The 27648-nt window shown below is 43.1% G+C and overlaps 2 protein-coding genes across 5 annotated transcripts in view; both read left to right on the forward strand.

The window, feature by feature from the left end:
* Positions 1 to 18186, forward strand: part of GTF3C5 (general transcription factor IIIC subunit 5) — a 114210-nt gene extending 96024 nt beyond the window's left edge. For 3 of the 4 annotated variants that reach the window (XM_073600554.1, XM_073600553.1, XM_073600552.1), the window contains 5 exons: positions 958 to 1038; positions 5008 to 5105; positions 7413 to 7495; positions 10499 to 10641; positions 12488 to 18186. In XM_073600554.1, the coding sequence (XP_073456655.1) occupies positions 958 to 1038; positions 5008 to 5105; positions 7413 to 7495; positions 10499 to 10641; positions 12488 to 12690 (608 nt within the window). In that variant the 3' untranslated portion in view covers positions 12691 to 18186. Of the gene's footprint in view, positions 1 to 957; positions 1039 to 5007; positions 5106 to 7412; positions 7496 to 9569; positions 9731 to 10498; positions 10642 to 12487 lie in introns of those variants that run through there. The other variant, XR_012236107.1, reaches the window with a different exon arrangement.
* Positions 18187 to 25730: 7544 nt separating this feature from the next.
* LOC141108694 (bile salt-activated lipase-like) overlaps positions 25731 to 27648 on the forward strand; it is a 52352-nt gene continuing 50434 nt past the window's right edge. The window contains exon 1 of the mRNA XM_073600555.1: positions 25731 to 25819. Within this exon, the coding sequence (XP_073456656.1) occupies positions 25757 to 25819 (63 nt within the window). The 5' untranslated portion in view covers positions 25731 to 25756. The remainder of the gene's footprint in view (positions 25820 to 27648) is intronic.

Genomic DNA, 27648 nt, shown 5'->3' on the forward strand with positions numbered 1-27648 from the left:
TTTAATTCTTTATCAAAACCTAATGTTCCATGTTATGCAAAACACAGCCAGAGCTTGCATGATTGTGCTGTGTGCCATGCCCTGTCCTCCTTATCAGCCACTAAAGAATCATTTTTTAGGAAAGCTATGGGACAGGTGGGAGATCATGACATGACATATGACCAGTCAAGCAGCTGTTAGAAAGAAACCCCAGGCCCTCTGGTGCTAGACCAAGAAAGAAGTCAGGGATGGTGCTGGTGTGTGGAAAAGTTAAGTAAACATTTATTTTTTTTTTTGGGAAGCTCATTTGGTGTATTTTTCATAAAACTGAATTTCAAGCTATATACACAGGTATATTACATTAATGGGAGATGACTTTAAAAGGATTCATATTTCTGTCCATCCTCTTCTGAGATTTATACAGCCCTGCCTGATAGGGCAGCCAGGTGGATGACACTAGTTGCTCTGTTGCAGTTATAGGTTGTAAAAGGGATACAATGGTGTCCTGTCTCCTCCCTCAGCCAGCTGACTGGAGAGTGAAAGTGCAGCGCAATGAGGTCATCTCTCTGCTCTCAAAATGTTCCTTGTCAGCATATGTGCATGCAACGCACCTGATTGGCTTCTGGTCCTTTCCATACCGCTCCCAGCCTCAATGCGGCTGTATAGGGGATTGCAAAAGGCTGATTCCTGGACAAATCCAGGTACACTTGTTAGTTGCATTAAAAATCAGTGTTCAATTATTTAATGATGTATTGCATTAATCTGTGCCTTTTGTATCTGCCAGGAGCTCAGCTTCAATTGAGCCAATAGAAATGATGAACATACAGTATGAGAGAAAAATGCAGGGATACAAATGTAAATTTCCTGGGGTTGAAAATAAAGAACACTGCACAGGAACCTAGAGAGAAAAGCTAAGCATGCTCCCTCTAAATACAGTACAAGAGGTTACGTGACCACATGTCTTTGTGTCTTGTGCAGGGTACGCCCCGAATGAGATGCCTGTAAAAGCCAAGCGTAGCACATACAATTACAGCCTGCCTATCACTTTGAAGAAACCAGGTGAGCCGCCTTTTTATATTTTCTGACTCCAATCATAACTACTCTATGACTTACAGTAGATCAGGGGTTCTTAACCACTTCCCACCCGCCATATAGTAAAATGACGGCCAGAAAGTGGTTCTGTTATCCTGACTGGGCGTCATATGACGTCCAGCAGGATAAGCCGCAATCGGACACCCGCGGGGGCACACAGAGTGGCGATCGGTGGTGTGGTGTGTCAGTCTGACAGACCGCATCTCCGATCTAGATAAAGAGCGGAGGTTCTTTACCATGTGATCAGCTGTGTCCAATCACAGCTGATCACAGTGTAAACAGGAAAAGCTGTGTATCAGTTTTTCCTCTATTCTCGCTGACAGAAGCGAGTAGAGGAGAGCCGATCGGCTACTCTCCTGACAGGGGGGGGGTCTGCACTGATTGATTGTCGAGGATGCCCACCCATGGCCACCAGGTAAGCCACTAGAGCCCACCAGGGATGGCAATCATTACCCATTAGGGATGGCATCCTGTGCCCATCAGTGATGCCTGCCAGGGCCTCTGATCCCTGCTGCCTATCAGTGTTGCAATTGTTTTGCGAGAGGTGGTGGTGTTGTTGGCAGCAGTATTTTATTACTTTTTTTTTTATCTTATCCTACAGCAGTGAACGCTTTTTGTAATGCATTAACCTCATTGTTAGTAGGTTACGTCATAGATCACAGTAGTGTACAATTGGTATCTTAAATAATGATAAAGTATGTGTAGCCATGCCCCCTTGGGGGTTGCTGAATGTTGTGGTTCACCTGTCACCCTGCCCAACCCGACATCCATCTCTCAGAGACATAGAACAGTCCATAAGCTTTGTTTTTGTTTTTTATTGAGGGGATTGAACTTGGATGGGAATGGGAAATTATGGGATGCCCAGGAATATTCAGCACAACTTGCTCGGGACTTCTATATATACTCTAGTATATACACTCCAATCTTCTCTCCAGCACAAACTCTTGCTTAAGTTGCTTGAGTTTCACCCAAAAGTGGAACTGCCGTTCATTGTACTCTCCCCCCCCCGAACCACATTTGGCACCTTTCGGGGGGATACCTGTCTTTCACAGGTATCCTGTCCCCAATTCCAGGAGCTTTAGCCGCGGATATTTGTGTCACCACTGCGCTGCTGACATCACTGGACTCCAGGACAGGTAAGTGTCCGATTATTAAAAGCCAGCAGCTGCAGTATGTGTAGCTGCTGGCTTTTAATTTTTGCAGCGGTTGGCGGACCTTCGCTTTAGGACCTCTTATCCTTCATTCCTCCAGCACTTCACTTGCTGCATACCGTTACTCCTCCAGCACTTCACTTGCTGCATACCGTTACTCCTCCAGCACTTCACTTGCTGAAGACTGTTACTCCTCCAGACTTAAGAAATAGTGGAAGAAACCTGCGCTAATGAGCCAAACGTGATAAAAGATTAAATTCACAAGGATGCAGCTGCAAAAAAAACTCCAAATATCCATGAAGTGATAAACATATAAATAAAAAATTTTGTGCGCTAGCAATAATGTGATTAAGGAAAAAATGCCTAGGAGACACAATATGTGTGTGAATCACAGCAAAAATAAAAGTGACAAGTGTATGAAATCCTTAATCAAGGATCCAACAAAATATTTACATATTCTAAATATAAATTATAAATAATCACACATCCAGATAACACCTATAATCAGTCCATGAATAGATTCAACAAATAAGGTAGAGAGAAAAAAGTCCATTTAATATATGTCCTCACAAAATCGGGAAAATAATGAGCTGAAGGGACTATTTCCGGATACACATTGATTGCAGGAAAAGGAGTAATAGATGTACGCTTACTCCAATCGTTGGACCTCCTCTGTGGCAAGGTCGTATGGGCTTGCAGATATAGCCCTCTGCAGGGACAGATGGGAAGTTGATGTCCGGGTCTTGTCAGCGTGTGCCACCGACTCCAATATGGTCCGGTCAATCTAACTGCTCCAACATCAGAGGGGGGACTCAGGAGTGGAAGAGTCCATATTTAAGAAAAAGCACAAGGAGAAGAACTCCAATAGTGTAATAACGTTGGGGATTTATTGGTTAAAATAAACCACAGGTATACATATAAAAAATTCAAATAGGAAAAAATATTTCTCTAAAAAAGCCGGCATAAAACAAAGGCTGAACGCCCGTGCAAATAGGAATTTCAGAACACGTGATGGCAAGCACTGCGAGGCCACGCCCCTCCAGACTAGCTAGCACATGATTAGGCATGACACTAATTCAGCCAGGCCTCAGTGAACTGCCTTTTATGGGCAGGGACCTTGGGCCTTTGTGGTGTAGAAATAGTTCAGGTGCTAACTGTCCTCTATTCAGCTACCACTCCCAGATAGCTCTCTTCAGGCCCTGCCAGCCAGCCTGGCTGCAATGACCTCTCTCCACTGCCCTTCCCACAGTCCTCTCTTCTGGTTCTGTACCCATCTCAAACTGCAATCTCCCAGTTCGCTTAGACGTGCCTCCCCAGTCCTCCCGACTGTGCCCCACTCACTAGTCCTCCCGGCTGCGACCAGTTGTCCTCCTCTGGAGTCTCTTAGCAGTGTTCTCTCCCGCTGTCCTCTTTACTCTCTCATGTGCCTCTCCTTCCAGGATCTCATCACTCCTCCTGGATGCATCCGAGTTTTGGCCCAGGGTCACCCCCAGACTGGGGAGCTCCCCGTGGGCCCCGACAGCCTCTACACTCTCACTCCAGCTTATCCCCCTGACAAGTCCCCCCTCCCCACCCCAAGCTGAGATGACCCCATGTATTTAAGGAGGCCTGCCTCCTGCCAATCCAGGTTTGGGATTGGTCAAGTCTCCTAAAACTACCCCAGGCAGCTCCACCTCTTCTCCTCTCTTTCTAGCACCTTCTAGAAAGAAGAGGGAGGGGACAGTGATGCTACCTGTAAGTCATCCAGCCCTGCCCTGAGCCACTCCCAGGCAAGAATGAAAACAAACAGGCCTAGCCACCAGTTAGGCCTGCCTAAATTTTCCTACTCTGCTAGAAAATTCCTCACTCTAGCACCTACCTAACTAGTGGGTGCTACGCTTGCTTTATCACTTGCTGTTTGCTTGTTCTTTGACAAACTAGACTATGGTTACACAGTCATGTGCTAACCCATCACAAAACATGTCCACTACCCAGTCTGGGTCCTTACAAATATTTAAATAGCCAGAGAAAATAAGCAGATAAAATTGTAACTGCTAAAGATCTCTTCTTCATGGTTACAGGTACATACCAGCTGTTTTGAGACTGTATATCTTTTGATAAAATATAGAGCCCTCCATTGACTGTAAATGATTGCTTTCTAGAGGGCAGGAGCTGGAGATGGAAAGGGGGACGTTTACTAAAAACTGGTGCGCACAGAATCTGTGCATAGTAACCAATCAACTTCCATGTTTTATTGTCAAAGCTTAATTGAACAAGCTGAAGTTAGAAGCCGATTGGTTACTATGCACAGCTGCACCAGATTCTGTGCGCACGAGTTTAAGAAAATATTCCCCAAGTGTACAGACCTTAAAGTGCATCTAAACCTATGTTTTGTGTTGATGGTACTCCAAAGACATGCTGGTAGGTTAATTGGATCCTGTCTAAATTGTCCCTAGTATGTATGAATGTGAGTTAGGGACCTTAGATTGTAAGCTCCTTGAGGGTAGGGACTGATGCGAATGTACAATGTATATGTAAAGCGCTGCGTAAATTGACGGCGCTATATAAGTACCATAAATAAATAAATAATGGTACAAATGTAACCTTGTCACTGACTAAGTGACCTTGATTTATGAAATTCAATGCAATTCAATCTGTCTCAATGACCGCTCAATCTAGTAGCCTCTGGATTGAGCTGCCACTTTTCTGTCACGGGCTGCTAACTAAAAGGAAGAATTGGATTGGTTTCTATAGAAAACACATACAGAGAGGTTTTTATTAAACTTATTTTTCTTGGCACATATAGTACCACAGCCAATCAGTGTGCAGGACCTGACCCAAGGCCTGGCAACTTCCAGCATCCAAGGGAGTAAAAAGATCTTATCCAACAAGTATAAACTGAAGGTAAGTGCCGGTTTCCTTGTGTTTGGCTCATTTAAGAGGAAATGTTAAGTACACCAAAACCACAGGTATGAGATTTATGCAAGTTACACACATCTAAAGAACTATTAAAATTTACATATTTTATGATATTGGTTACAGGGATAAGCAGTTTAGCATCAGTCTGGTCCAATCAGAGAGCTGCGTGGCCAGAGGCATGTCATGCACTGCTGACCCCTAAATCGGTAGTCAGATGGCTTTTTCCCTCATCTATCTGTGAGGCTAACGGAACAGTACTGGATCTTCTATAGCACTCAACTGGATCACAACATAATCTGTAAATGAATGCTCTCAGCATGATGCGCTTCTAGCTAGGAGACCACACTGTCACTCTGGGTCTCCACTAGCAATCAGGAACCAATCAGCATGCTTTATGATCATGTGATCATCATGCCAATTATAACAAAATTAGGTTAAAAAAAAAGCAAAAAACCTTACAGGCCGCAGCTGTCAGGTAATTTCTTTGATGTACTGAGAAAATATTTTTAAAAAGGATAATGCAATGTTTAAGGGATATATTCACCTTTAAGAGCATAATGTTATATGTTACACCCATTTTTTTAGGGTGTAACATGCTCCTCTACACCCACATCCTGTCGCCAGCGCTTCCCACTCTGTGACAGTGACAGGGATCTCTGCGCCCACTGTTACTTTTTATAAAAGCCCTCACACAGCCGCGTCATTCATTCACAGTTTCCTGTGAATGAATGAACCACAAGTAACGTCGGCTGCTGCAGCAGACGGCTCGTAGTCCTCAATGAACTGTGAAGGTGCTGATGAGCACTCTCGTAGTCCATTTAATCTTCCTGCTGTTCAGTAACTGTCTGACCATACAGGAGGTAGTGGCAAACAGATGACAGAGTCTGCAGGATCCTGGCATTGCACCTACTAGCAGCTGATCGCTGTTGCAATGATTTACAGTATAAAAAAAAAAAATAATAAATGCACTTTTTATTGCAAAAATATGTGCATTTATTTATTTATTTATTTTTGACAGGTGAACTTATTCTTTAAAAGCACATACATGAATAATAACAGTTTTACAACGTTTTTGAAATGTTCACATTTTTGTTCAATTTACAATAATCTGATAAGGGTACTTTTTAAACATTTCACCAAATATATGCCTAATATGTTCGTATATACCAAAGTAAAAAAAAAACAAAAAACGATCACAACCTTATCAAGTTTGACACTTTTTTTTTTTTTTTTTGTATGCATTAATGACCTCTGATCTGACATCACTGCCTTTTTATATTAGATGAATCTGTGGTAATTCCCTACCTTTTTTATAAGCTAATACAGATGTATTAATATATACAAGGCTCATTTTAAATTTGGAAACATTCCAACAGCTGAAAATGATTTTATTGCCAAATGGAACGAGTTTTTGTGTTCAGTAGAGCTGTCAGATTACTACAGAACAATTACAGTGTGAATTACTGGTAATTCAATTACTAGGCATCCGTTAAATTAACACTAAAATTCTCTACATCTACAGGCATCCACAATCTAACACTAACCTATCTAGCCCTGTAAAGAAGAAATTAGTATACATACTTTTTTTTTTTTTTTTGGATCCGATCCGGTTTCCAGCAGCGGAAGCTCTGCAGAGGACACAGCCGACAACAGCTGTGAAATCTAATGGGGAGTGACGTCACTCGTAGACTTACTATGGGGCTTCCGTTGTCGGATATGTGTTCTCTGCACCCGCCTCCACAGCAAAGCCGCCGCTGACAGCTCAGCGTGGGATTGGGTCGGAACGGCTTCAAAAAAAGGTATGTACTGTATATTGATTTCTTCTTTTCAGGGTTAGATCGTGGATATCTTTTTAGATGTAGAGATTTTAGTGTTAGGGTGGACTTATCCTTTAACTTTTTTCAGTGCGTACACTATATAAATGATGGCATTTAAAACCTGTCTTTCTGAAGAAATGCATATCGGTGAGGCAGCACGATGGTGGCTTATCAAAATCTACTATGCGCTTAGAGTTTGTGTTTGACATGCTTGCATAGGTTTCCTCCAGATGCTTTCATAGTGATGTGTTAATGAATTAGTACTAGTGTACTGCATGTGTGTGACTGTGGTAGGGACATTAGACTGAGCTCACATGGGAGAGCAGAGGCTGCTGTAAAAATATTTTGAATGATATGCTGAAAATGTTTCTCTCTGTAATTGTGTAGACAAAAAAAATTGCAGTTTGTGGGTTCTTATTTAATATGTTTGCATCACTTCACTTACATTTTGTCCTTTTTCACATCTGTCATACAGGACTCTGTTTACATATTCCAGGAGGGCAGCTTGCCTCCCTATCGGCAAATGTTTTACCAGCTCTGTGATATACATGTGGAGAGGTAATCACTACTGTACTGAGGAAATGGGAGGCTGCTATTAGCAATCTCTGCTACGGAAAATGCTGCTTTCCTGGCTGCCTTTCTAATCCAGACATTTTCAGCACTACTTATAGAAGCATTGACCCAGCACACGTATACAGATAGTTCTGCTTTCACTCTTACTTTCTTATCTGCATGCTTGTGTTAGGTCAGTGACTCAGTATAATAAATCCAGAGACAGTCAGTTGAGCAGTGTTTTCAGTGGCTGTCTCTTTATTTCCCGCTGTACAGATTTCCTGTTGATTTTTTTTTTTTTTTTTTTTATAATTTTTTTTTTCTTAAAACCTTTTATGGTCTGTTTTAATGAGGGTAAAGACAAAGTCTGGACTAAAAATGTTGTTTTGAAGTGAGAATCTGTGAAAATCAATTTATGCCTCCAATTAAATGTTTTGCCCAATTGTAGTTGCAATGGAAGAACAATTAAAGTGATTGTAAAAGATCACTTGTTAAAACAGCCTATTCCATTTAAAATAGAAATGAAAGGAAAAACATTTTTGTATAGATATAAAAATACATTATAAGTACCTTTTTTTCCCTTTTTTATAATTGATCATATTCCCTGTGTTCCCAGCTGCATAATAGCTGGGGGAAAAGCAGCAACACACTGAGCTTCCCAGTGAATGGCTGTGCAACGGGGGTGTCAGGGCAAGTCTGATCATTGGAGGAGAGTACACTGAGTTCCAGGCATAGCTAGAGAACTGACCACGGTGTGCTCTCCTGCTTAGTGTTGTCAGTTTTTAATAGGAAAGCAGAGGAACTGGCAGGAACACCCGGGATTTCACACAAAGGAAGCAATACAGAGAGAACAGGGGACTTTCTCATACAAGTACATAGTACATCAGCCAGATATCAGGTGTTGGGGTAATAAACACTTTAATATGTAGGTTATTACATGACCCATCATTAACTGCGTGTGCACCCCTACTGGCAAGAATTGTATACCAGTGGCACACCTCTGGGTCAGAAGCCACAACTATAGCAGGTGCTGTAGTGACCTGATGGTGCCCCCCCCCCAAAAAAAAAATTGCAGGGCAATAGGTTGATGAAAGGGGCTGAAGCAGGCCCAAAACGTTGGATTTAGAGGTGCACCAAAATTATCGGCCGAAAAGTGTGTTTTCCGCTTGCAGCTGAAAGAAAAAAAGAAGGTACTGATAATGGCACCGAAAAGGGGGCGGTATGCCTCGGGTGCCACACATTGCAGGGGTGTAATCGTTGCGCGCCCCTGTCAGAGTCCTTCACTTCCCTCCCTTCTCTCCTTTTGAGTGTCATGCAGAGCGGCGATGTCCCGCTGTGTTACGGAGCTTTAATCTGAATTATTCGGCAGCCCCTCTAACAAAGTCCTGCCTTCTAGATCGGGCTCCTGTGATAGGCAGCACACTGATCCCATGCCGGGAAATTAAATCATAAGAGCCGGTCTGGGAGGCGGGACCTTGTTACAGGGGCTGCCCGGCCCAGGCAATTCAAATTCGAGCTCTGTAACAAAGCGGTAGTTCGCCGCAGTGTTATCCAGGCACTGGTGAGGCTGCATCTGATGGGCACTAGTTGGCTGCATTGATCTCTTGTACTGTGTCTGCAGTCTCTGATCATCTCCTGTATCATGTCTGCTAGAGGTGCACTGAATGGAAATTTTGCTAATACTATTAGCAATGTGTTTAAGTTTAGGTAAGCAATTGCAGACATGATACAAGAGATGGTCAGAGACTGCATTTTTCTTGAGCTTTTCTTGCACTAAAGTTGCCAATAATGGCCAACAATAAATTCGTATTGATTTAAATTGATGAGATTTAAAAAGTCTAATATAATACATTTATATATAAGAATAGAAATATTTTCTAAAAACTCATTTTTGGTTTTTGGTTTCGACACCAAAATTTCTATTTGTTGCACCTCTATTTGGATTGTCCTGTTTATGGATTTATAATCTGATCTTCCTGTACAAATATGGTGTGCTGGTGAGAATCACTTCATACATCCCCACTGCAACGTGAAGTGTGCTCTCATTCCTAGACTTGCTCACCTGGGGTTTTCTGTGCAGGAGGGATGACCATATACTGGAGGAAAGATTCAGAACCAATGTGCATGACCAGTAGAGACCCAGGAAGTCATCTGTAGATGCAGGGAGCCCTGCATTTGAACTGGAAACATACATAAGGAAATGCACTGTTTAACAAAGTTATGTCAAGGGAAGCATCCTGGGTATGTACTTGGATATTCATAAACAGTTAAAAAAGATGCTGGGGATTCCAGTACATTTCATTCTTTTGCATACTTTCAGACACATTGTTTGGCTGCATAGACATAATGACAGTGAGTGCAGACATAGATTGGGTAGGGGCTGTGATAAAACCATTTCTCTTGTGCACAAATGCAGTTCAGACCTCGACCAAGTGAGGGTTCTATCTGGACCACACAGGTCCCCGCCCCCCCCTCTTCTGCAGTGATAGGTTGTTAAAAATCCTGACATCATTAGTGTTAGGTCAGGTGCATGCTCCACCCTCAGCATCACAGGAGGATGGAAGTGGAACTTCCTGTATCTAGACCTGCAACCTGATCCAACTGCAGCCTCCTGCCCTCTGCCTGGCTGTTGCTAAAAGCTAAGGGGGCACTGTGATGGGGACACCTGATGTAAGGTTGCACTCTAATGGGGACAGCTTAGAGGGGCACACCTGGTGTAAGGAGGCACTCTGGTTTGGACACCTTATGTAAGGGGCACACTGAAAATTGACAATAAATATTATTCAAATGCTATGGAAATTGTACATTGCTTTTTTTTTTGATAGACCTAAAATGTCTACATATTTACAGTACTAGGTCATAGCACAAACATGAGGTTAAAACCCCTGCTGGAAAAAAATTACTGGCCAGAACCTCTCATATTTTTAATTGAAAACCCCTGCATTACAGGAATGTATAGGGCTTAATGGTGTCCAGGGATTGCCTTGTTAATAATGCTGTTGTCTGCAGTTTGCAGGAGATCATTAGGCGCAATGATGGAGCGGAGACTGAATGTACTGAACGGGATGGCTGGTGTCTTCCAAAGACCAGCGAACAGCTTAGAGATTCCATGTGCCTCATGATCAAGCAGATCATCCGCTCCAAGAGACCAGGTTTGAGGACATTGTATCATTACTGTTATTTATCCTAACTACCCATATTTTAAATTTTTTAGTTTTTGCTCTAAAAAAATTAAATAAGATCTGTATTATTATTATTATTATTATTATTATTATTCAGATTTTATATAGCGCCAACAGATTGCACAGTGCTTTACAACATGAGGGCAGACATTACAGTTACATTACAATTTGGTACAAGAGGAATCAGAGGGCCCTGCTCGTTAGAGCTTACAATCTAAAAAAATGCTTACAAGCAGTTGAGCAGGCAGCCCAGTCTGGCCTGTCTTGACAGTGGCCATAAAGTGAGCCCTTGTATTAAATGCTACTTAGTTTAGCACACTCTGATTTAAGCTTTACTTGTGTGTTTAAAACTGTCTGGTACTCTGTGAGAGCACTGGTCCCACAATACTTGAAAAATAATAAACAGACTGGATGGGCTGCCCACTGTTATCTCAGTTTGGTCCATTAGTCTTATGTTCTGTCATCTTTTTGGTTCAATCTGTACTTTGGTCTTTCTGTGCCCATTGTTGGGGTATGCGATGATCAGTGTCTACTGTCCCTTTTAAATTATTAGTGCATACTGTGTTTGAATTGCTTCTGAGAGTTATATATGTGAAAGGATGTTTAGGCATTACCCATATTTAGCCCCAAAAGTCTCTATCACCCTCTAGAGCATTTATTTTTATTCTTATTTTTTTAAGTGGATGTAAATAAACCCACTCTCATCCTCTTTAAACTACTGCCGTAGGGGTTATCTATATCTCCTGCATGTATCTTTACCTGTCAAATGTCTCCCCTCTGTCTGTTATGAGACCTGAAAAACTGCAGATTCTGTGGGTGGGTCTGTTGTCTGGAGCTTGGTGGGCGGAGTCGTGATGTCAGTAGACTCCCCGCCCACCTCTACACTCCCCTTGTTTATATGCATTTTCTCCTGTGTATTTCTTACACTGAACTTCTGCTATGATCACTAACATCCAGTCAAAACCCAGAAAAGTCACCACATGACTTCAGCATGCCCAATCATGCTGAAGTGTGGAGCAGCCAATCCTGGGAGAGCTGGAGAAGAAAGAAGGAGGGGATGAGAATTACACATAATGCCTCTCTAAGGCTTGTGCATGAAATATGTAAATCACCTGTCACTTACAGCAGGGGGTGAAGAACTGACTGGTATTTCTCTGTCCATGTTTATCTCACTGAAAAAAGATAAGAAGATTTCTCAGAGCTGGATTAACTCTTCTTCATGGCAAGACTGGGCACAGATGATATGAAATCATATACTGTACAAGTTACAAGCCTTAATTATAAAAAAAAAAACAAAAAAAACTTTAACTTTTGTTCCTGAAGTGAGAAACCACTTTTATTACACCTTGTGACATCACCAGGTTTGCAAAATTCCTACAGGGGGAGCACCTGGTAGGTCAGTCTACTTGATAGACATACTTCCAGCACTACATCTTCCAAAACTCTCTTTCCTACATAGGTGTAAGTGGGAAGGCTTTAAGGAATCAAGGCAGCAAGAAATCATTCTATTCATATTGAGAGGGACAGGTATGGGCAGAGATAGGCCGAGTTCTGTAGTCCAGCAGGCCGGGCCGAGAATGCTGCTTCCAATTTCAGTAAAGCAGATGCACTGTAATGTCTGCCTAAAGAGCATTTCACGAGTTCACTGGATTCCTGGCAGATCAGCAGCTATTTTCTGTACTTTTAAAGGGATAAATCATTAGAAATGTGAATGTATTGTAGAGATGTGCTTTTTTTTTTTTTTTTGTCCAGACAACACTAACTCTAAGCCTGTTTGTTTTTTTTGTTGTTTTTTTTTTTTGTGCTGTTGCCTTAGCCCTGTTCCCTGCTCCATCCACTTCTGCTGACAAGAAGGAGCAGCTGAGTTATGAGTCTGGAGATGAAGAGGATGATGAGGAGGAAGAGGAGTTCCATCCTTCTGAAGGCAGCGAGAATGAAATGGAGACTGAACTCCTGGATTATGTGTTGGATAACACCCAGCAGCCTGATCCTATGGAGGAATCTAGAACTGAGACCTGATTTTGATTTGTGCTGAATTGACACCATCTGAATGGACCATAAGAGAAGAGGTTGAGGAATTGACATTTGGACTTGTCACGTGAGCATCACTTAAATAGACCATAGAAGAAGGCATTTTCACTGAAAACGAATGCTTGAAGTGGCTTTTTCACTTTACCAAGGAAAAAACCCATGGACAGGTATAAAGTGCAGGTATCTAGAGGTGCAAGCACCTATTGGCAGCATTTTTTACATCCCAGGCCAATCTGGTCAAGCAGAGCTCTGATGTTCTTATTTTCCCAGTGCAATGATGGGTTGGCTCACTGGCCAGTAGGAATATTTGGGAGGAAGCAGCAAGCTTTGGGCCCCCAGAAAGTGAAAATCTTTTGGCTGATGAGAAAACCGAAGATACATTCAGGTAGAGTGAGAGCACTGAAAATCGCTGCAAGTATGGTTGCACTTTATACCTGTCAACAGATGCAGATTTTTTATTTATTTTTTGCTAAACTGATAGGACAAAAAGGAGGCCAGTTATTGTAGATTACTTATTTGCACTAGTTCTTGCACAGAGTAATAAGGTAAAAGGAACATTTCTTTCCTCCCAGTGTTCTGGGACATTGAGCATGGTTTTCAGCACTTACTGCAGTGGCAACAGATGCTTTTATTGTCTTCTTGAAATATGTTTAGCACGCAAAGCTTGCCGCTAAAGTTGCTAACTTATCGCACCATGAGGTTTATTTGCTAAAACTAGTGAGTGCAAAATGGTGCAGCTCTGCACAGAAATCAATCAGCTTCCAGGTTTTATTGTCAAAGCTTAATTGAACAAGCTGAATTTTAAAGCTGATTGGGTACAATGGACAGCTGCCCCAGATTTTGCACTCTACAGTGTTTAGTAAATCAACCCCAATTTCTTTTATGTCCTGTGTCAACAGTTTTTTTTTTTTTTTTTTGCTATGCAAGTCTATGGGAATGAAAAGGCAGCTAGAACAGGTCAAATGCAGGTCAACTGTGATCGAAGAAGCATCTCAAACTGATGTTAAAAGCACGCTATATTTGCCTATGGAAGCCTGTCAACACAGATCTTTGAGCCTCGTACACACGATCGGATTGTTGGCCAACAAAGCGCCAGACTTTTGTCCAAAGGGCATGTGCCAGGAACTTTTCTTGCATACAAACACAATTGTCGGCCAACAAACACGAACGTAGTGACCTACTACGTGGAATTTCAGCTCTTGAGCGCCACCCTTTGGGCACATTCTGCTAATGTCGTGTTTGATGAGCATTGATTCCAAGCATGTGTGTTTGTACTTTGGATTTTTGTCTGATGGACTTGTGTACACGCAATAGGAAAATCTGACAATAGACCATTGTCCGCCGAAAATTTACTAGCCTGCCATCTAACATTTGTTGCCGGAAAGTTGGACAACAATTGTCTGATGGAGCGTACTAACGGTCGGATTTTAGGCAAACAGTCTGTCCTCACACAATTCCCTACAGAAAATCTGATCGTGTGTACGAGGCTTTAGAGTCTACAACTATGAAGTACGGAAGCCTACCTGACTAGATGTAAATTAATGGCATAGACTCTCGCACTACATTTCTGTTGGTCACAGAAAGGTTCTAAAACTTCAGAACGCACACATTTGTACACAATGGTGTCACAACCCGTAATGCTCAATCTGATGCTGCCCTCCTCAAGCAGAACAACTCCATACAAAGCTGTTAAAAGACACAGGAGGGCCTAGTGCATTATCACCTAGGCGGCTGGTGGTTTTCTGTTTGGGGGCGGGGCTGGGTGGCAAACAACCCCCCAACCCCCACCGCCACTCTCTGCGTCCCGAGCCCACCCTATTTTGAAGCCTATTAGAGCCTCTGGCTCTAATCGGGTGCTTAAAAAAACAAAACAAAAACAACCCTGGCCACTGTAGTTGATGCGCCCGGTGCCCTGAAAGGGGCCGGACGCATGAATAGGGGGTGGCCGTGGATCGATTCATGCTATGCATAAATCTATCCATTGCATATAGGGGGTGACCTGGAGAGAAGGGGCAGCGACCAGGTGCCCCTAATGAACGAGCCGCCCCTGATTACCACCACCAACTTTTATTGAATACAAAAGCCAAAAACATACTTGCAAACATGGGAAGGGACCAGAACCCAGAGAAAGGGGGCCTGTCCCCTGAAACAGGTCAGCCTTCGTACCACACTGATTATGGCATCACCTAAAAGCTAAAGTTGTGTTTTTTGAAACATTTGTCCTTTTTCTTGTTTGAGTATGTTTTGGCTGTTGTATTCAATAAACGGTGGTGGTGGTTTTGCACTAGGTGTTTGCACTCTCTTGTGTCTTTTTTTACATTTCTGTTGGCCAGTCTAAAGCAGACTGTACAATCAAAGTATAATGGGTATGGACAGCTTTAGGCTTCACAAAATGGATTTTTCGATTTCAGGCAGACTGGCTGAGTTTTATCCTCCACCCAGAGCCTTAAAGACCTAAAGTTCCCCAGTGGGGAGAAATTCCCACACTCTTGCACCATCTATGAGAAGGTGAGCTTGGCTTATCTCACCAACCTTCAGCAAGTGTCAGTTGTTGCACTTAATTCAGGATGTTTCCACAGACACATACATCTCAATGCTTGCAACCCTTCAGATCCTGAAAGCAGTTGGAAGCCCTAATGATTCCTGACTGTGTAGATATTACTGCAGAAAAAAGCTATTGTTCTTATGCACTTACAGTTTTTAATTTTAGTGGTCACCTGACCGCTATCCTATTACCATACAGCAGGTTTATGCAGGCTTCAGTGTTCAGGAGACCGTCACTTTCCTGCATTCTCCAGGCTGGTGTGATAGCACTGTGCTATTAGGAGAGGGGAAACCGGCTGTCATCTGACAACAATGGGAATGACTTGCCTCTTCCGCTGTGCTAGTGCTGGGCCAATATGGGAAGAGGTAGTGTCTCAATGCATACCAGTTTTCTGACAGCTGTGGTGTGCAGGGAAGGTGACAACACTGGATAGTTTCATAGCTGTATTACAGTATGGTCACCCTTCTAATTGCCCAAGGTCCATTATGCTGGCAGGGTCAACATGTATTGATGAGGAGGATATATCTTTCTGAAAGATTCATATATTTGCAAAATGTTGTTTATGACTTCTTTTTTTTTTTTTTTGGATCGTGGATGAAAACTGTTTATTTTTTCTATTGTGCTTTTATTATGTTTATAATAAAATATTTCATGCTTGTAGTGGTTTTAGTAAAGCCAAAGCTACTGTAGAGATTTATACTGACTAAAAAGTGCCCAGGCACAATGTAGGGGTCTGGCATGGGTGGGCTTGATGCAAGAACACGATAATATCATCATTGTGTATATACCGTGAGCAGCAATCACACTTTGTTACAACTCAGGGGTGTGACAAGATTACAGGGGGAACACCAACTTTTGCCCCATTTTATTTACACACAAACACACACTGGGGAAAATAATTATTTTGTAAGTTTGCCCACTTACAAAGAAATAAAGGGTCTATAATTTTTATCATAGGTGTATTTTAAATGATAGAGACAGAAAAATCAACCAAAAATCCAGAAAAAACACAATAGAAATGTTATAAATTGAGTTGCAGTTCAGTGAGTAAAATAAGGATTTGATCCTTAAGAAAAACATGACTTAGTACTTGGTGGAGAAACCCTTGATGGTAAGTACATAGGTAAGACGTTTCTTGTAGTTGGTGGCTAGGTTTGCACATCTCAGCAGGGATTTTGGTCCACTCTTCTTTACAGATCTTCTCTAAATCCCTAAGGTTTCTTGGCTGTCTTTTGGCAACTCCGTTTAAGCTCCCTCCACAAATTTTCTATAGGATTAAGGTCTGGAGACTAGGCCACTCCATGACCCTAATGTGCTTCTTCTTAAACCACTCCTTTGTTGCCTTGGCGGTATGTTTTGGGTCATTGTCATGCTGGAAGACCCATCCACAACCCATTTTCAGTGTTCTGGCTGACGGAAGAAGGTTCTCATCCAAGATTTTACAGTGCATGGCCCCGTCCATTGGCCCCCAATGCGGCCAAGTCGGCCTGTACCTTTAGCAGAGAAACAGCCCCAAAGCATAATGTTTCCACCTCCGTGCTCGACTGTAAGGATGGTGTTCTTAGGGTTTTAGTCAGCATTTTTCTTCCTCCAAACAGTTAATGCCAAAGAGCTCAATTTTTTGTCCCATCTGACCACAGCACTTTCTCCCAATTCTTCTCTGAATCATTTAGATGTTCATTGGCAAACTTCAGACACTTGTACATGTGTCTTCCTCCTTGAGGGCGCTGCAGGATTTCAATCTATAGGCTAGACATGTGCTCCTGGAGTGTTTGCACATCCATGCTGCTTCTGCAGCACTCAGTCTACATAGAGGGAAGCCATCACTGACTGTGGAATCTGGTTCTCTTCTGTGGATCACACCCACCTGACCATCAGTCTCACACCTGGCTTTTCACTGCTAAAATAAGCTCTCCCCTTGTTACTATGTGCATGTGTCTGACTCGCACGCCCCCATATGTGAAAATTACCGTTGAGATTGGTCTCCACATTCCGCTTTTAATATGTGTTATTCATCTCTTATTGTCGCTTATATTTCACCACATCAGGCTACATGGACTTTTTATCAAAGATACTACTTCACTTGTCTCACAGCTGAAAACACCATTTATCATTTGCTCCGTTCCAATATGTACATTTAACATCATGCAGAATGTTGGGGCCCATCTACATGTTGAGGCACATTGTATTAGGCAGCACATTTATTTTGAATGGGCTGTCAGCTCAAAAACAAAAAACATGAGTACAGTGTTATGGGCATATATTGGAAAAATAGAACATTTACTATTTTTTTTTTTTTTTTTTTTTTGCATATGCCGGTAAGCTGTAATGGTGTTTATGATGGCACTGCTGTATACACAAATAAAGCAGTGCATGGCCATTCATGTCAGTGACGCTGCACTGAGTGGGCACAGCCAGCCTGGGTGCAAGAGCCTGTGAGCATCTACCTATCCAGTGGAGGAGGGTGGTATATTTTTTAATTTTTTTTGGGGGGGGGGCATCAAACAATGCACCCACAGCCATTTGCTTGAGCCCACCATTTTTTTAAAGCCTCAATCTCTAATCCTGTGCTTCTAAAAAAAAAAAATTAAAAAAACATTGGAATCAATGCGTCCGGCGCCCTGCATGTAGATTAGGGGGGCTGCGCCCCTGCACTCCATATGGACAGGCTACCACTGTATCTATCTCTCTATATATAATTAATTGTGGGTGGGTTTGTATGTAACACATTTAGTGGTACAGTATTTGTTAGCCGTTGTGTTTCCTCACACAGACAGCAGAGGGCACTGGTCTTCCAACAGTATGTCAGCATAGACTAGCTCTGGGCTTTTTCTAAAAATAAATGTCTATTTTTGTCCTGTTCGATCTCTATTGTTATGGAGCATGATGTAACATGCCTGTATTTAGCTGCTCTTTTGTTAAGAAAACTTTGGAAAATTCCTCTGCGTACGTTCTTTTTATTTTGCTTTCCATCTCGCATATAGTTTACCCACTTCCAAAATGAAACAAACTAGACTGTGTACAGAACAGAGTGTTACTTGTACACCAACACGCACATCTGATTGTAAGCTCTTTGTGAAAAGAAAAAGGAGCATTCAGATAAATTGTAATTAAAGGATATCTTAAGTCTCGTTTAAAAAAAAAAAAACTAACGTCGTGCTTACCTCAACTGCACAGTTGGTTTTGCATCGGAGTGTCCCTGATCCTCCTCTTCTGGGGTCCCTCAGTGGCGCTCCTGGCTCCTAACCGAGTGCCCCGTTGGAGAGCCGCTCTCTCTCGGGGGGCACTTGTGCGGGCGCACTTCCGTGTCTTGCTGCTGGCGTCTATTGACACAGACCGCAGGACTCGGCCCCCACCCCTTGGCTCCCACATCATTGGATTTGAGTGACACCAGCTGAGCCAATGGCTGCGCTGCTATCAATCTATCCAATCAGAACCCGAGACACTGTCTGGAGCTGGTGTGCTTTTCCCCGTCACTGGAAATATCAGGTTCAGGTAAGTAAAAGGGGGGCTCTGGGGGGGGGGGGGAGCTGCCTCACAGGAGGTTTTTCACCTTATTGCATAGAATGCATTAAGGCGTAAAACCTTGAGGGTTTATAACCCCTTTAAACTCTTACTGCTCAGATGTAAATCAGATAGATAGAAACATCATGGTTCAATTTTTGGTGATTAGAAACTCCATGTAGTAAATACAGTATCTCACAATATTTAGCAAATATTTTCTATCTTTTCATGTGACAACACTGAAGAAATGACACTTTGCTACAATATAAAGTAGCGAGTGTACAGCTTGTATAACAGTGTAAATTTGCTGTCCCCTCAAAATAACTCAACACACAGGGGTGACCTGTCAGCGACTTAGTCGCGTTCCATGCATTGCAATTGAACCGTTCTAATAGGATCGACTCAAGTCGTTCTGACTTAGAAAAAGATTCCTGTACTACTCTGGGGCGACTTTGGAGCAGCTTGCATTGACTTCTTTACAGAAGTCATTTTACAAGCCGCGCTAAAGTCACGCTGTACGTGGCGGTTTCAGAGTCTGATGACTTTGAAGCTGTCCCTGTGTGAACCAGCACTTATGTCTAAACCGCTGGCAGCAAAAGTGAGTACACCCCTAAGTGAAAATGTCCAAATTGGGCCCAATGTGTCAATATTTTGTGTGACCACCATTGTTTTCCGGCACTGCCTTAACCCTCTTGGGCATGGAGGTCACCAGAGCTTCACAGGTTGCCACTGGAGTCCTCTTCCACTCCTCCATGATGACATCACAGAGCTGGTGGATGTTAGGGACCTTGCGTTCCTCCACCTTCTGTTTGAGGATGCCCCACAGATGCTCAATAAGGTTTAGGTCTGCAGACATGCTTGGCCAGTTCATCACCTTTACCCTCAGCTTCTTTAGCAAGGCAATGGTCATCTTAGATGTGTGTTTGCAGTCGTTACCCTGTTGGAATACTGCCCTGCGTCCCAGTCTCCGAAGGGAGGGGATCATGCTCTGCTTCAGTATGTCACAGTACATGTTGGCATTCATGGTTCCCTCATTGAACTGTAGCTCCCCAGTACCGGCAGCACTCATGCAGCCCCAGACCATGACACTCCCACCACCATGCTTGACTGTAGGCAAGACACACTTGTCTTTGTACTCCTCACCTAGTTGCCACCACACACGCTTGACACCATCTTAAACAAATACGTTGATCTTGGTCTCATCAGACCACAGAACATGGTTCCAGTAATCCATGTCTTTAGTCTGCTGGTCTTCAGCAAACTGTTTACAGGCTTTCTTGTGCATCATCTTTAGAAGAGGCTTCCTTCTGGGACAACAGCCACGCAGACCAATTTGATGCAGTGTGTGGCGTATGGTCTGAGCACTGACAGGCTGACCCCCCACCCCTTCAACCTCTGCAGCAATGCTGGCAGCACTCATACGTCTATTTCCTAAAGACAACCTCTGGATATGACGCTGAGCACGTGCACTCAACTTCTTTGGTCGACCACGGGGAGGCCTGTTCTGAGTGGAACCTGTCCTGTTAAACCGCTGTATGGTCTTGGCCACCGTGCTGCAGCTCAGTTTCAGGGTCTTGGCAATCTTCTTATAGCCTAGGCCATCTTTATGTAGAGCAACAATTCTTTTTTTCAGATCCTCAGAGAGTTCTTTGCCATGAGGTGCCATGTTGAACTTCCAGTGACCAGTATGAGAGAGTGAGAGTGATAACACCAAATTTAACACACCTGCTCCCCATTCACACCTGAGACCTTGTAACACTAACGAGTCACATGACACCGGGGAGGGAAAATGGCTAATTGGGTCCAATTTGGACGTTTTCACTTAGGGGTGTACTCACTTTTGTTGCCAGTGGTTTAGACATTAATGGCTGTGTGTTGAGTTATTTTGAGGGGACAGAAAATTTACACTGTTATACAAGCTGTACACTCACTACTTTACATTGTAGCAAAGTGTCATTTCTTCAGTGTTGTCACATGAAAAGATAGAATAAAATATTTACAAAAATGTGAGGGGTGTACTCACTTTTGTGAGATACTGTATAATTATGTTAATGATAACCAGTAAACGTCACTATTAAGCTAAGGTCGATGTACATCGGTATGTAATTTTCCTTTTGCTTCTTTGCAGCCAGTTTGAGCAGGGCTTTCAGAATGCCTTCCTCCTGAAGACCACACCTCTTGAGATAGAGTTCTGTCAGAAGTCTGCCGTCAGACAGGGGTGCGTATAATGCACTTTCTGAATGATCACTAACTGGAGGTAAATGCGGTGCCTGCTTTTACAGTGTTAGGCTTATGTTTATAGGAATTGACAGGTTCACTTGAAAGGGGATTCTGGCTTAGTGTCCAACTCTGGGAAATGGAAAAAATTCTCCTTTTACGGTGGGGCTGCGCCCGCATGGCAAGGGTTAACTGCTCTGTTAGTCTAGAGGAGAGTAAAAGTATTTTACTTACCTGAACCTTCACTCACCCTGCAGATTGTGTTTTCCCCTGTGCTTCAGCAGTGGATTGTCCCTCCGCACCCTCATGTCCAGTGCAGGGCTATGGACCCTGCATTGGTCTTAATGATGTCAGGACTTTAGACCTACATAGTTACATAGTTACATAGACCTCTGGCGCACTCACAGGGATGGGGGAAGATGCCAGTCTGACAACATGAAGAAGTAGATAAATACATCTACTTCTCCCTGCCCCTAGAACTAAACCAGCAGTTAACCCTTGCAGTGCGGGTGTCAGGGACACCTCTGTATTAGAACATTGAACTACACATGGTAAATATTGCCACGCATGGAGCAGTGAGAGCAATCATTCTAGGCCTATTATTCACAGCTCACTCTAAACTGATGGCCTGTGGGGGCTTTTAAAGTGTCTCCTATGGAACATTTTGGGTACCAAAGCTTGTCGTCCTCTCATGCGATCATACAATTTTTAAACTTGACATGTTGGCTATCTATATACAGTACATTTCGCAACCTTAACCTTTATACTTTACCAAAAATGGGTAATATATTGCATTTGTGTGCCCTAAAATGACTTAAATTAATTTTTTTACTGAAAGTTTGCACTTGGTAAACTGTTGTGACATTTATTCTGTGGCATAAGCAATTGTAAATATCACTATTTTATTTTCCAGGGTCTCTGTTTTGTGAAAATATGTAATATTTGGAAGGTTTAACTAATCTTCAGGCCTAAAATGATTTCTGAAGCATGTATACAAAAACACAAAAGTGTCTCTGGCAATGACATGGTTAAAGGGATAAAGACTGGGAAATGTGCATTTATTGTAGAAATATACTGCATGTTGTGTTTTTTTTTTTTTTTTTCTATTTTGCCCTGACATACACTTTATGGTTCTGCAGACTTTACAAAATGCAATTTAAACATCAGTCCTTGCCCCCCCAAAGGATCTCAGTATTTATTGCCCCCACCATACACCCACTAGGTGGAAACCCACCCAAAGAGCATGCAAACTCCATGCAGATAATGTCCCAGGTAGGATTCAAAGTCACAGCTGTAAGGCAATAGTGCACAGTACGATATTGACTTTCAGCTAAACTCTTGATGATCCTGAGACCTCTGTATAAAATTAAAAAAAAAACACTGGAAATTCCCCCCGGGTGCTTTTCTTATTTTGTTTGCATTTCATAACTAGGTCTGCTCCTTCCAAAAAAAGAACAATCTGATCCCCATCACCTTTCATCCAGCACATGGCAGGCACTAAGAGCCCCGGGGCCAGACAGGTGACAGCACAACAGCTCTACAGAATTGTCACATGCATGGCTATAGATGAGGCCATCCCATTCACGTGATTAGACACCTGTACTGAGAGAAATATGGAGGCTGCCACTACTGACTCTCCTACAAATGCTAGTTGCCTGGCTGTCATATTGATCCTCTGGTTTCAGTTATTAGTCACTACCTATTTATGACTTCCTTAGCTGTATATTTCGTTTGGGTCAGTGATTGAAAATGTACTAAAGGCAGAGAGTCTGCATAGCAGACTTTTCAGAAGGTCAGCAATGGCAGCCTACATATTTCTGCCATTGCAGGGTTTACGCTAAGGCCTCATTCACATGAGGCGGACTCCGTTTCCACGGAGCCCGCCTCAGTCCGCCGGCTCAGCGGGAGATCTCTCCGTTGATCTCCTCTGAGCCGGCGGATGACAGGTCCCTCTCTGCTCACTGAGTGGGGAGGGGCTTGTCAGGCGCCGCTGCTGCCTATGGAGGGATCGGATGAAAACGGACAGAATGTCCGTTTTCGTCAGATCTCATCCAATCCGCCAGCGACAGATCTGGACGTAGGACCATCCGTCTGCTTTTAGCAGATCGAACAGGGTCGGATGTCAGCAGACATGTCTCCGCTGACATCCGTCGCTCCACAGGCTAACATGGAGCGCCCGTTCCGGTCCGCTGTCAAAACTGACAGGCGGACCTGAACGGTCCAATCGTGTGAAAGGGGCCTAAGGCTCCGTTCACTAGGTGTTGCTATTTTTCAGGCGTTTTTGTACAGTTGATTTTAAGTTCAAAAGGTCACCAATGTAACAGAATTAAAACGCCTGTTATCTGCCAAAAAAGAATCTCATGTACTTTTTTTTTTGAGCGACAGGCGTTTTGCTTTAGGCAACAGAATGCTCAGATGTGATCAGGGGCCATTAAAATGAATGGGATTTAGAGCTGAGGTTTAGAGCAGAAACACACCCAAAAACGCCTAGGTGTGAAGGGAGCCTAAGGATTATTCTTTTTATATAACGCGCTCCTCTGTGTTTCTAAGATCACTTTTTTTTTTCTCCCTGCCTCATCCCACACAGCCTGTGCAAAGAAAACTTCCTGGCCGGGTCCTCCGACTGCTCATATGCACAACAGCCTCATGTATTCCTCTGGATGAGCGCCACTCATGGTCGCTATAGCCATTCAGTATTGTCATTTAAGACCCAAAAGCATTGCTTTAGTAACTGCAGTGTAGTAGCTGATAAAAGGCAAGATGTGCTATATTAGGGGATGTACTGTAGTTACAAATTTTATAGATGATGGACCTAAACCATTTTCTAAAGAAACTATCTGCAGTTTATGCATATCCACTGTAGACACACTTGAGAATTTTCACTAGCAGAAGTGGGGAAAATGATACAGGCATGCAGAAGAAAAGCCAATAAAAATGAAAACTGTAGTGTAATTGTTGTGCATTTCTAATTGACAACTTGGTGTAGTCGCTATATTATTTCCATGTATTACTATTGATTGTCCAGAGGGGGGCAGTGTGCTTGTATTGCTTGACATTAAAGTGGTTGTAAACCCTTACAGACCACTTTTACCTACAGGTTAGCCTATATTAAGGCTTACCTGTAGGTGCAAGAAATATCTCCTAAACCTACATGATTTAGGAGATATTTCCAAAAGACAGGCACCGATGTCTATGGCGCATGCGCTGTAAACAATGGCGTGCAGGCGCACTGAGCGTGCCGTTTCTAACGGCGATCATGCTATTAGTGGTGGCACCTGCGTGCATGCATGGGAGTGATGTCATCACGGCTCCAGCCAATCACAGTGCAGGAGCCGCAATACCCGGAAGGAACATGGACGCTTCGTGGAAGAGGGGACAGCAGTGACATCGCAGGCTCCTGTCAGGTAAGTGACACATAATGGGCTACTAGGCAATGCCTAGTAGCCCCTTATGCTTTACCTTTGCAGGGAAACAAAGAGGAAGTAAACCCATTAGGGTTTACTTCCTCTTTAAAGGGATTCTAATGATTCTTTTTTTTTTTTTTTTTTTTGCACAGAGCAGCCCCAAACCGTCACTTCTAAGATCCCCTGCCAGTGCCTCTGGTGGCCCCTCCCCCCTTCCAAGTGCCCCCACAGTATGTTGCTGTCTATGGGGGCACTCCTGCAGGCTTAATCCTGAGCTGGAATGTGTGAGTCTATTGACACGCTTAGCATGGCTTGGCTCTGCCCCACAACCGCAGTTCCGCCCTCACTGTGCAGCCGCGGGCAGTAGAGAGATTACATCATCTATCTGCTGCCTGCCTTCACTCTGGGACACAGCAAGTGACAATCTGCATCTTGTGGCAGGAAAGTGACAATCCACATCTGGTGGCGGGCACGTAACATGGCAAGTGACAATACGCATCTTGTGGAAGGTGACATGACATGTGATAATCCACATCTTTTGTCGGGCAAGTGACACGGCAAATGACAATCCGCATCTTGTGGAAGGTGACGTGGCAAGTGACAATCAGCAACTTGTTGCAGGTGACGAGCTGCATCTGAAGGCAGGTGACAAGGCAAGTGACAATCCGCATCTGGTGGCAGATGACATGGCAAGACAATCTGCAACTTGTGGCAAGTGGCAATCCACAGCTGGTGGCAGGTGACAAGCTGCATCTGAAGGCAGGTGGCATGGCAAGTAACGATCGGCAGGTGGTGGCAGGTGGCATGGCAAGTGACAAGCTGCATCTGAAGGAAGTTGACAATCGGTATCTGGTGGCAAGTGACGTGGCAGCCATTCCTTCAGAGCACATGCGCCATTTACGTCATCGGCGCTGTATTCGGTAAATTTCTCCTAAACGGTACAAATTTAGGAGATATTTACAGTACCTATAGGTAAGTCTTATTATAGGTACAGACATTAGAGGAGAGGTTACTTCCTCTTTAATGCATTTGTGAGTATCCTGGTGAAATATGACTGTAGTGGTTTACACTGAACTCTGAATTAAGACAGACACCATTTTCACTTGCCATTTAATTGCATAACAGCCGTTGCAATACAGATAGGGTATCTTTCCCAATAGCCATATAGAAATATAGCCATGGTCATCTTGCAGATAAATAATGTACCAGCCGTTCACACTCACACAGGATATCACAAAGGTTTTGGCAGTGCCTCGATTTGGCACAGCTATCAAAGTCAGCAATCCGATTGGACCCAAAGTTGAAGTCCTGATACTCTGGATTATAAAAGAACGCAAGGTGAGCAGCTGGCTTTCAGTTTGGGAGAGCTGCTGGAGGAGAAGCTATGGCCTTCTTGGGCTTTTTCTTGGGTCTTGCTGGCTTTCTAGCCGCTGCTCAAGCTGCAACGGTAAGGCACTCTTGCTTTGTGGTCTTCTATGGAAGAAATATTTTGATTCCATCAATTGGTTTCTGACCTATGTAGGGAAAATTAGAGAGAGAGATCTGCAAGGCCATCTGATGCTTGCTGTTATTCCATTCACCAGCCCCTACTGTTTCCTCTAGTAATGCTAGAAGAACCACAGCACATAGCAGGGGACCAGACATCTGACACATCTGCAACTGTATTCCAACAAACCAAAAATGACCTGTATATAGAACATACTCCATATACAATACAATGGTTATTTTATAAAGTGTATCTGTCCTCTCCCCTGCAAAATCAGGATAAATTCCAGTTATGGCAATTTTTACATGGTTACATTAGACCAGCTGTACCAATGTAGGCTTGTATGTGCCACATCTGTGGGATCCCCCTGAAAGCTAAAAATCACTGAAGTGCTCTCTTGTAGGTTCTTGGTCCCATGCTGAGCGACTGCCCTGCAGCTAACTGAATACAGGAGATCGCTTGCTCAGCATAGGAGCTATTCAGGTAACACTTTGCATTCTCCCAATGAATGCAAAGTGTTTTTTGAATGGACGCATTTGAGAGGTGGGGCTGTGACGCCTCCAATCAGAGAACATTTTGCATTCATTGAGAAAATTGGAAACATTCTCTGAATGGCGACCTCCTGCTTACTTCCGTGGAAGCTAGTGGCAAACATTGTAGTAAGGGCGTCTGCTACACTGATTTCCACCTTCCAGTGGGATCCCACAAGTATGGCACATACAGCACATTCTTACTTGGGTCCAAGCTGGAGATTTGTAGTTCTAAAAATTTCCATACCTGGAATTCAGTTTTGACATCTAAAACACATGAATTGTGCTGGGCTAAAAGTGATATCCACACATAATCTCCATATTGAATCTAAGTTATATGTTCTCTATGGGGCACAATGAGCATACCACCACAGGTATCTGCCATCAGGTGTCTCTTAAAGATTCATGCACATTGGGTAAATGTGACACACTGGGTAAATGTGGCAAACTTATTGGCACCTGTCAAAAAGTGTTTTCCATGTGTACAGTTTCATATGGAGATCTAGTGGATTGTCCTAGTCGTGTAGAACATACAGTTGTGCTCATAAGTTTACATACCCTGGCAGAATTTATGATTTTTTTTTTTGGCCATTTTTCAGAGAATATGAATAACACAAAAACTTTTCTTTCACTCATAGTGTTTGGCTGAAGCCATTTATTATCAATCAACCATGCTTACTCTTTTTAAATCATAATCACAATGGAAATTACCCACATGACCCTGATCAAAAGTTTACATACCCCAGTTCTTAATATCGTGTATTGCCCCCTTTAACATCAATGACAGCTTGAAGTCTTTTGTCTTATTTGTGGATGAGGCTCTTTATCTTCTCAGATGGTAAAGCTGCCCATTCCTCTTGGCAAAAATCCTCCAGTTCCTGTAAATTATTGGGCTGTCTTGCATGAACTGCACGTTTGAGATCTCTCCAGAGTGCCTCAATGATATTGCGGTCAGGAGACTGAGATGGACACTCCAGAACCTTCACTTTTGCTGTAGTCAATGACAGGTTTTGGCCTTGTATTTTTTGTATCATTGTTATGTTGAAATGTCCAAGTACGTCCCATGCGCAGCTTCCTGGCTAATGAATGCAAATGTTTCTCCAGTATTTTTTGATAACATACTACATTCATCTTGTCATCAATTTTGACCAAATTTCCTGTGCCTTTTTGTAGCTCACACATCCCCAAAACATCAGTGATCCACCTCTGTGTTTCACAGTAGCAATGGTGTACCTTTCATCGTAGGTCTTGCTGACTCCT

Source organism: Aquarana catesbeiana, linkage group LG09 (assembly GCF_042186555.1).
Source record: "Aquarana catesbeiana isolate 2022-GZ linkage group LG09, ASM4218655v1, whole genome shotgun sequence".
Classification (NCBI taxonomy): domain Eukaryota; kingdom Metazoa; phylum Chordata; class Amphibia; order Anura; family Ranidae; genus Aquarana; species Aquarana catesbeiana.